The sequence below is a fragment of the Geospiza fortis genome, unplaced genomic scaffold (genome assembly GCF_000277835.1).
Source record: "Geospiza fortis unplaced genomic scaffold, GeoFor_1.0 scaffold78, whole genome shotgun sequence".
Classification (NCBI taxonomy): domain Eukaryota; kingdom Metazoa; phylum Chordata; class Aves; order Passeriformes; family Thraupidae; genus Geospiza; species Geospiza fortis.
The window spans coordinates 176,188-186,615 of NW_005054339.1; the positions used below are offsets into that span (position 1 = coordinate 176,188).

Sequence of the window (10,428 nt, forward strand, 5' to 3'; positions counted from 1 at the left end):
CCGGCGGCTGCCCGTCTCTGCCCGCGGCTCGGAAGGGTTTGTTGTCCCATTAGGATGGCCTGGGTTGGCAGGGGCCTCAGAGCGCATCCAGTCCCACCCTGCCATGGCAGGGACCCCTTCCCCTGTCCCAGGTGCTCCCAGCCCTGTGCAGCCTGGCCTTGGGCACTGCCAGGGATCCAGGGGCAGCCACAGCCTCTCTGGGCACCCTGTGCCAGGGCCTGCCCACCCTCACAGGTGAGAATTTCTTCCTAACACCCAACCTAAATCTCCATCACCGTGAAGCCCCTCCCTCTCGTCCTGTCACTACAGGCTCTTGTAAATAGACTTGCTCCATCTCTCTTGTAAGTTCCCTTAAGGGAATGGCTCCTGCCTGTTCCCCTGGGCAGCAGCACCCCACGGTGGTACCCCCGGTGTCACAGGGATGGCTGGGATGCGGAGGAGTAACGAGAATAACAATCCCGTGCCTGGGGTGTGTGTGGGGTGATGCCAGCCTGGGATGAGGGTGCTGCATGTTAAACCTGCCAAATAAAAAACCCAAGTTTCCTAAACTTTCAGCATGCTTTAGGTATCATATTCTGGTAGCATGTTGGCTTTCAGATTTTTTTCCCCTGTTAATTTCCACTAATAAATGCACAGCATGCCTTGTATTAACAGGTGACTTTCAGTTTTACTTTGAAAGAAACGAAAGCAGGGGCTTCTTCATAATGAACCTCAGAGAGCTTAATTAATCTAAGTATGTCGTAGCAACCCAGACATCTGTCACCTCTCCAGGTGAATAAGTTTTCAGTGAACACTTGTTTGTGCATTAATTGAAATTATCTCAGAACAAATGCTTGCTTTTGCTGTGGGTCATCTTGCTGGTTTAAGATATGAGATCATCTTCAAGGTCCCTTTCACCCCAAACCATTCTGTAACTAGAAATTTGAAGGGGCAGGGGTTCTTCTGTTATAAGAATTGATGCACAAGCACTAGCAATGTTCCTGTGGTGGCTGGATAAGGCAGTTTACCTGTTTGTAATTGTAATAAAATACTAAGATATTCAGATGTATGCAATGACAAATATCCAAACCTTGGTGTTGAGTCACCAGTGATGCACATTCTTCATCTGTGCTTCAGATTTTGGCTTTTCCCTGCAGCAGGAAGCAGAGCAGAAGATGGTCTGATGAGAGATGCATTCCAGTTGGAAGTGCTGCAGACACAGCATGAAGAAGTCAAACAGAAGGTTGGCAATATCCTCCCTTCTCCTCTAAATATCACATTTTTGATAGGAACAACTGAAAGGCGGGATAAATCCAGTCCCAAGCACTTAATTCTAATCAAGGTGATCTAATCTTTGTAATCCAGGGGTGTGTTAAAATCGTTGTGCTAGAAACAGCTCTAGTAATAGTAAATTTTATTTCTTGGTCATTTCAGATAAGCAAATGCTAATTTTTCAGTTTTATTTGTTCCCTATCAAATAATTTCTCTGCCCTGTCAGCCAGAGTTTTTTTGTTCAACTAAAAAGGTTTGAGAAAGTGACATGACTTTCAAGTCATTTATGTTACTTTACTTTCTGGTGGTCATTTACACAAAGATACTGTTTCCCTTCCTCCATCCTTTGTATCTTTCCCAGCTCTATTTTATCCGCCTTTACCAGGAAGTCTCCTACATGAACACCATATTAAATCATAATTTTACAGTTGCAGAGAAGTGTCTTTCTGATCTTTTCTTCTTACTTTTCGGAGTAACTTCTTTATTGTCCCCAAAGTCTTGTCTCTGTGTGGTAGTGGCTGCTCAGGAAGTATTAGAGACTCAGTATCATGAAGATTCTGTCTGGGGGTGGTACCTTGTCTTAGAGTGCTTGCTGGCTGTCCTGATGGATGTAGTAGTATAATTAAATTATCACTGTTATCATCCAAACAATGAATAAATTATTAATGTGTGTGACTTAAAAAAAAAAAAAAAACACCCCAAAACATAATTGCAAAGAAGGGGAAAGAGAAGGATGATCTTGTAATTTTAAATTATGTTAAAGAAAACAGTAGCTGAGCCTGATATAATTAGTGAGATATTAGAGGCAACAAGTGTAGAATTTCTGAGCTGGGTTACCAAGAGCATTTTTGTCCCTAGAAATTACAAATACACCTAATTTTCAACCACATACTGATGTAAATGCATACTTTTGGCTATATCCATCCTTTAATGTAATTCCTCTGTTTGCAGCTGAAAAAAATGCAGGATGAAATTCTCACTAAAAATGGAGAAATTAAAATTCTGCGTGACTCAATGCAGCAGATGGAGCATGCTATGGAAGAACAGAAAAAATCCTACCTGCTACTGGAACAGCAAAAATCTCAGATTTTGAGTGAAAAAGAAAAAGAGTTCTCCAAAAAGGTTGGTAATGTCAGTTACCTGCAGATCTTGTGCAGATGCTGATTTATGACTTAATGATGTCACAGACCATTTAGTCAAAGGAAGAACATTTGTGTGAAATTTGTGTGAAATTTCCACAATGCTTACTTTTATTTTCTTACCTAGAAGAAAACACTTGTAAGAACTTGTTGAGGGTTTTCCCCTGCCAAAATAAAGGAGTAAATTCAGGTGGTAGAAATTTTCATTTACTTACAGCTTTTTTTTGAAGCCATCCTGAGAACATTGCAACTGGAATGTATGTTAGAGTGGGAAAAGTGACAGAACATGCTTGGTAGCTCTGATGAGATTGCTGTTCTTGTTCCAGTCATCTCTGAGCAGCCCTGAGGAGGACAGAGGCTGCTCTACAGCCTCACTGGAGCCATGCTCTGCATGGCACTTGCTCTGTCTTAGCCACTCACAAAGGCTTCTTGCCTGAACTCCTGGCTCTTGGCTCTCAGTGTTAACTGGGCCTAACATTCCTAAAAGTGGAGATCTGGGGGTTCCCATGAAGCAGATGGTGATCTGGAGCTCCCTGGTAACTCAGTTGCTCTGGTGCACCACTCCTGAACTGGTAAAAGTGCCCTGAACTCCCCTTTCAGCTACAGTCGCTGCACTCGGAGCTGCAGTTCAAGGATGCAGAAATGAATGAATTAAGAACACGACTTCAGAACTGTGAGAGAAACAAACACCTTCCTCAGGCAGTTCCAACAACAAGGTAGGGGAGTTGGAAAAGGAATCTCTGTTCATTTTTGCAATATATGTGTTAAACTGTTGAAGAGGTTTTCTTCATGTGACTCTAAGATATATTCTCTTTTAAAAAATACAACAAAAAAGTCTGATGACATCTGTGGAATTTGCTCAAAAAAGAGCCTTCCTTGTATCTGTTACAGAAATTCAAAGAGTTTATAGTGAAGTATCTCTAAAACATCAAAAACATCAAACAGTGTGAAGAAAATAAATTGTTTAATAAAATAATTTAAAAATAAATACTGATTTATCTTTTTATCTTAGCCCTAAAAAGAATCTTGTGGTACAAGTGAAATCAGGAGGATGTTCTCCACAGCCAGAAAGAAGATCTTTTCCTACAAAGGAATCCTTCAGTGCTGAAACGTCCACTAGGCCATCGAGTTCCTCAGGAAATTTGATGGCCCTGACTACTTCAAACAAAGAAGGTAAACCCATGTACAGCTTGCAACATTTTTAGTTACATGTAAACATTCTACATTAGAGAAGTATTTTGTGACTGAATAGTTGCAGTCAGTTCACAGTTACTTATTTTGGTTTTGGTTAGGTTTTTTTTTCCACTTTATACCAACTGGAGTTAAATAGCCATGACTGAAATTTGCATGAAGATTATTTTAATTCATACCTTAGTAACAGATGCCAAGGTGGCAATGATGAAGTGGCCAGTGGCTGCAATAAAAATTTTATTGTGTGATGAACTAAAACATCCAAATTGTTGATCTGTCTTCTCATTGCATAAAGAATAGGAAATAATTTGCCTATTTCTTGGTCTGTTAGTCAGCTAATGCATGTTTTGTATTCTTGTTCTAGCATTTTGGGGATTGGGTTTTAAAGGGTACATATTTAGCCGTATTTAAAGAAGCAACTGAAACAATGTACTCATTTCCTCTTTTCTGTGTAGGGCAGTAATTCTCACAAAATTCTATCTTGAAATTTCATTGAGTAAACCTTAGGAAATTAGTATCTGCATATATTTGAAGATTGCTATAATATGAAACAAAAGTAGTGGTTTTTTAATAGCAATGGGAAATAATAAATGTAAGAAATGTGGATATCATCAACTAATCCTTACTGGAAGAGTCATGAAAAATCTGAGCTGCTGCTGTCAGTTACAGTGTTCATTCTAAAAATATGGGCAGTAGGAACTCCAGCAAAAAGAAAAATGCAGTAGCCTGAAAGCATTAGTATTGCTATTGTTTGTTATGGTAACAACACTCAATATACCTATTTGTTTGAGAAAATACATTGGTTTACTTTCTTTCTGAACTCTGCAAGGTTTTTGGCCTTGGTTTGCTTGGTAATTGTGACATACAGAGGTGATTAAAAGATTATCTAACACTGTGGCTGTGTGTACAGGATGGGTGGGTGCAGATCTGTGTTCTCCCAATCCCTGTTTGTTTCAGACAGGAAGATAACCCATCCTGAAGTTTCATCCCTGAAGCAGCACAAAGCAACAGGAAAAAATGGTTCCTACAACTCTGTCCCCAAACGAAAAACACAAGGTAATATCATTCTGGTAATGCAGAGATAAAACCAGGGAAAATGTACCTTAAAAAAACAAACACTATAAAGCATTTTCAACAGTCAGCTCCAAGAATTCTTTAGGGTACTATCTTAGTGGAATTGCATCACATAATTTCAATGTCTGGAGTAGAAAATGGAGGGCAGGTCACCTGAACAGCTGGGATATGTGATCACTCTGCTCAAGCTATTTTGCTAATATGGGACCATAATTAGAAGACCTCTAAATGTAAATGGTTTGTATTTAAATATCTAAAATTAATTTTTCTGAAAATCATCCTCCTGTTAAGAAACAAGGTTCATCATGAAAAAACCAAAACAAATCTGAGGTTGCGAGCACTCTCGCAATAAGGCTGATCTTCTGAAATACTGATTTTTTTGTTGTTGATGATGGCAAATCTTCTCCAAAGAAAATTCTGTATCCTTCCAGGTTCTATCTTGCTGAACGCACTGATGAAGCAGCCCATAGTGCCTGGGTCACTTCTAGGTTTCTGCCACCTTCTCAGCAGCAACTCTGAGCCTCTACCTGGAGCTGTGTTGCCACCCAACTCTTTGGATACGTAAGCTTTGTTTTCTTTGTTAAACTGTATCTGCCATGTTCAGCACAGTGGCATTCTCTGTACTAAGAAACACTTGGTCATGCAGGACAGCTCATTCCCTGTGGTAAATCATGCTCTGCTTAGGCCATTTAGTGCAAAATTTGGAACATCATTCTGTATCTTTGATTATCACACATACCAAACACTGGAGCATCCTTAAAAAATAAATTAGGTTGATTATCAGTTAGGGGAAGGCACAGAACTAAACTAAATCTGTGAGCAGCTTGCATTGCAATGAGGGAAGCACAGAAACATTATCATGAGTTAAGAGAGAAGAAAATGGTGAAGATGTGATTAAAAAGTTGGTTTTATATCTTCAAAATATAAACAGTGTTCAAATTGTAACGTACAATTGCTGTGCAACCTTCCAAAATATATTTATATTTCCTGATAAAGCATTTTAAATATGAAGATTGGATAGAAATTATAATAGTTCTTCACTTTACAGAATTAATACCTGAAATACCTTTGCTTTTCAGATAGGTTATTTTATTAGTAATGAAACCTAGAATGCTTTGAAATGACTCTTCCATGCAGGCATCAAGGAGTAGGATGATGTTTTTTCCCCTTTATTTCCTATATTGGAAACAGACATCTCTTAGTACTCTGGCCTTTCTATTATTCAATTCATAATATGGATAACTCAGCTTTCTAGTCTGTTCTCTGCCTTTTCTTATGAAGCATTTCCCTTTTACTTTGATTTGGACAGGAAGCCCACCCAACTCCCCAGCAGCAGGACAACTCAAGAAGCAATCGCTCCTCTTGTATCCCTGCAAGAAGCTCAAAAACTGGCAATAACAGGACTGAACTTGATTGCTCTGGATGAAGGATTATGTGAGGGAAGGCCAGCAGAAGGTCAGGGAGGGCTCCTGCCCCTCACACAGAGCAGGATCCAGGGTGCTGTGCATCTCCTGCCCTTGCTGGAGCACCACATTGGTGCCTTCTGCCAAGCAGAGCAGCTCGGGGACACGCCAGGGAATGGAGCCTGTGGGACCCACCCAACTGCTGCTTCCAGAGCCAGCACAAACACAGGCTCAGGCAAGGAGGACTTCAGGCTGAACCTTGAAGAAACAACTCTCGTATCACTGGGGATCCTTTATTATCTGGTGTTCTACAGCTGGGATGTTGTCCACACGTTGCTGTCTGCTAAAATGGAAAACAGTTCTGCTGCTGGAGACGAACAGGTTTCCAAGACGGACAAAAATGTGTTGTGTGACAATCAGTGTGACAATAAAGAAGAGAGCAGGACAAAAGGAGGGGTGGCTGCTCCACAGGATCTTCCCAATACTGATGGAGCTCAACATTCTTTGTTTAAAAAGCTGCTACAGATTTTAGCTTTTTCTGCTGCAAGGGGTTCCCAGACTGACAATATCCTGAGCCAAAGCCTTAAGGTTTTGGTAAAATTAGCTGAAAATTCAACTATGGACTTATTAATAAAGTAAGTCAGTAACAGCTTTAAAATTACTTCAGAGTCTGTTGTTTAGCAGTTTTCATTCTCTGTTAAAACTCATCTGGGCAGCTTCCACTAGAAGCTGTGCTATGTATGAGAGAAATCACACCTCAGATCATATTTGAGAAGCAGCTGAGGATCTTGCCTTTGCTGTTAATGAATGTAATAATCATCCCTGATCAGTAACAAGGTTTGCTGATGATATTCATATGAAGCAGATGCTGTTGCCTCATTGAAAGTGAAGAAGCTTTGTAACATTCATTTTGGGGTTTTTGTGATCGCTGGGAGGCACATAAGGAAGGAAAGCACAGGATCTCATTCTGGCAGGTAAAACTGCCAGTGTGAACTGCACAGTGACTGCCAAAATAACAATGTTTTCCAGCATACTTTGTATTTATGACAGATAATTTGAGATCTGGTATGTTCTGAATAGCTTAAAAGGCACAAATTATTATACTGTCTACAAAAAATACTGCATTTCTAACTTGTGACTGCACTTCCCTTTTCTAACACAGTTTTGTTTTGAAGTTTCCAGCACTTACTGAGTACTCAGGTGCTGCAGCGCTGCCTGCGGCCCGAGACCCCTCTGCCTGCCGTGCTCCTGACTGTGAGGCTCCTGGGAGCTCTTGCTCAGCACCACCTGCTGGCTGCTCAGCTCTGTTCTCATTCAGGTAAACGCTGCAGCAGACAGAGAATGTTACCATGACCAACAGTAATGCAAACAGGCCTTGCTCCAAGGTGCTGAAACCCCAGAAGGCCAAAAGCCTGCTCTGTTACCTGAAAACTTGTTTTCTGCTTATGATTTGGAGAGTGTTTGTGCTGTGGTATCTGTGTACAAGCAGTGCTTTTGATAGCCATTTTAAAAGCACTTTCTAGATTGTGTATTTAAGGTTGATGAGGAAAAGGGGGCTTTTGAGGAGTTTTGCAGTTAAATTTATCTGTGCTCTTGGCACTGATCAGAGATTCCAGTACTCTGCATGACAAATGATCTCTGTTCAGTTCCTTATGAATGAACCAGGACAGAATTACCACAAAGGCAAATATCATGTTTAGGGATACCAATTTCCTCAGCACTGCTGAAGATGTGGGAAGTAAATCAAGAAGCTGAGCCTGTACTGTGAGCCCTAAGACACAACTCAAAGTGTTTTCTTGCCTGATAGAATTAATTTTTGTCATGAACAAGTGACTGGTTGGAAAAAGAACAAAGTTCTCTCTGTTTCAGACACCTGCCTTCTCCTTGCACTCTACATGTACATAACATCAAGACCAGATAAATCAGCATCTGAAATGCTTTGGCTTCAGCTGGAGCAAGAGGTAACCACAGCTGAGGTCCATGTGCTCTTTCCTTCTCTTTCCAGTTGGGGGAGTGGGAGGAGCAGGATAGTGCACAAACTGTCTGAAAACAAGTTCTTTCTCTAGCTGAAATACAAAACTGCAAGTATGGGTTTGCAGTAAGGGATTACATTGATTTTTGAAAGGACCTGCTTGAAACTGAATCAGTAACTATCCTTGAAGAGACCATTGGTCATAAAAGCCTTTTAAGTCACTGAAAAAACCAAGGGAGATCCTAGGATGGCTGCAGATGTTCAGCACTAAGCTTTGTTTTGTTTTTAGAGCAATAGAAGAGTAAAAAGAAGCAAGATTTGAATTTCATTTTGATTGTATTTATAACATTTAAAGGCACTCTATAGTGATTTAGGATTTATATTCCTGGCATTCAGTGGAAATGCTACCTTGCTGTTTAACAGTCATGGTAACATATAGAAAGAATAGCTTTTAAACCTAATTTGTGTTGTTTGTACAGACAGAAGTGACAAGAGTTGTTTGAGGTTCTGTTTGTTCTACTTCCCTCATTTTAAAGAATTTTGAACCCTTTCCATTACACCCACTATTATATTAAGTGTAAACACATTATCTGTATGCAGTGAATTAGAAGCCACTGGCCTTGTCAGCCTCGCTCATCAGAAAGTTGAGAAGGTTTCTGTGCAAGGCAAACTCTGTCTATGGAGCATTACAGGGAAAAAAACTTGTACAACTTTGAGGGTAAAAGACATCAGCTGTTAGGAGAAAAAAATACCCCAAGACTATTTGAAACTAGCAATGAATTATCATAAGTTGGCTCTCACTCTAACCCAGCCTGTGTTTGTAACAGACAGTGAGGCTCCTGACACGCTGCATGTGGTGCTCCAGAGCAGCAGTTTTATTTCCTGGCACAGACTGTCAGTGCTACCTCGAGGTATGTTCCCCCAGTTTACCCTGCTGACAAATTGCCAGTACTCAATGCTGAAATTGCTTTTTGCCCCTTTTATATTTTGCTGTAGAGAAACAGAAGAGGAAGCTGGCTTTGGCTTGCTAGAAAATATCCTGAAATTTGAAAGTTTGAAGAGATTAAGCAGTAAAGTTCACATTGAAATTACTTTTCTGCTCCTATATTTTTGTCTTTGTGTGTTGAGGCACTGTTTTTCCTTGCAGGTGGTTAAGGCACTAATTGTGATGGTGCACAGACAGTGGATGAAGATCAGATCTGAGACCAGCTTGTGTGCACATAGGGAACGAGTTATTCAGTTTTTACGGGATGCTGTTTTACTCCTGCACAGCCTGTCTCAGAAAGATAAACTGTTCCATGAACACTGTTTGGAAGTTCTCCACCAGTATGACCAAGCCATGCCAGGCATAAGAGCCATTCTCAAAAAGACTCAAAAACTGAGTGCCTCTGAAGGTAAAAATCAGTCACATGTTGACTTTTTTCCATGTTGCAGAAATAAAAATTTCACTTCTGTCACTTTTCTCTTTTAACAAGTACCACAGCTGGTTGTTGCTCAGACCTCTGGAGGCAGTTTAGATTGGATATTAGGAAGAAATTGTTCCCTGTGAGGGTGGGGAGGCCCTGGCACAGGTTGCCCAGAGAAGCTGTGGCTGCCCCATCCCTGGAAGTGTCCAAGGCCAGGTTGGATGGGGCTTGGAGCAGCCTGGGATAGTGGAATCTGTCCCTGAAAAAGGCATTAAAAAAAAGAAGGGGAGACATTTGTGTGACAAATCTAAAAACCTGTTTGCATGGAACCTTCAGAAATGTTGTTTGCTCTAGTCTTCTACCATCAGTATGTTCTAAAATGCAGATACCAGCTAAAATTATACTGTATGAAGCAGGAAAAAAAAATCATTCTCTGAAACATTATTATTTTTTGTTGCAGAGCTGATTTTGGATGAATTGTATCCTCCTGAGCCAGAAGAGCAAGGAACAGACTCCAGCTAGCCAACAGCAAAGATCTCTGTCCTTCCTCATCTGAATCATCATTGCCAATGTAAATGTGAACTTTGAATCATCCTTTTAAGTGCTAATCTTGGGTTGCACTCAAACACAGCACAACTAAGACACATTTCTCTGTTGTAATTATTTCAGTGCTATCTAAATGTAGCTGAAAGCAAAGGAATTCTGATGAGAGTGATACTGCTGTGCAAACTCACTCAATGGCTTATGACTGGTTCTGGTAATGAATTCCATCCTGTATGAAACCACTGTGAATGGAATGGAAATTTCTCTCTAGTCTCCATTTTCCTGTGACTACAGCTGAATTTATGGTGCTGAGGTGTTTGGCATCACTGCATTCATATGAAAGCCTTTTGAAAACCCTTGTGTCTTTTGTAGCTGTACCACTTCCTTGTGTGACTTCCAGAATTTTCATATTGTTGATATTAGTAAACAGTTTATGGTGATTTTAAAAA

The 10,428-nt window shown here is 40.4% G+C and overlaps 1 protein-coding gene across 2 annotated transcripts; it reads left to right on the forward strand.

Annotated features, from left to right (window-relative positions):
* Positions 1 to 1,144: 1,144 nt before the first annotated feature.
* Positions 1,145 to 10,428, forward strand: ATRIP (ATR interacting protein). 2 transcript variants are annotated; one of them, XM_014307641.2, is made up of 12 exons: positions 1,145 to 1,222; positions 2,203 to 2,373; positions 2,991 to 3,106; positions 3,403 to 3,563; positions 4,539 to 4,637; positions 5,087 to 5,216; positions 5,965 to 6,693; positions 7,234 to 7,376; positions 7,928 to 8,019; positions 8,858 to 8,941; positions 9,178 to 9,424; positions 9,897 to 10,428. In XM_014307641.2, the coding sequence occupies exons 1-12, from the start codon at positions 1,163 to 1,165 to the stop codon at positions 9,956 to 9,958; spliced, it is 2,094 nt and encodes a 697-aa protein (XP_014163116.1). In that variant the 5' UTR covers positions 1,145 to 1,162; the 3' UTR covers positions 9,959 to 10,428. The 2 variants fall into 2 exon arrangements, with proteins under 2 accessions (XP_014163116.1, XP_030914069.1); XM_031058209.1 differs by lacking the exons at positions 9,178 to 9,424; positions 9,897 to 10,428 and having other exon boundaries at positions 1,152 to 1,222; positions 8,862 to 8,876.

Coding starts and splice junctions, on each gene's coding strand:
- ATRIP (XM_014307641.2), top strand. CDS start 1,163: ATGAGAGATGCATTCCAGTTGGAAGTGCTGCAGACACAGCATGAAGAA. Junction 5,217..5,964: donor CCACCCAACTCTTTGGATAC/GTAAGCTTTGTT, acceptor TGATTTGGACAG/GAAGCCCACCCAACTCCCCA. Junction 7,377..7,927: donor TCAGCTCTGTTCTCATTCAG/GTAAACGCTGCA, acceptor TCTCTGTTTCAG/ACACCTGCCTTCTCCTTGCA.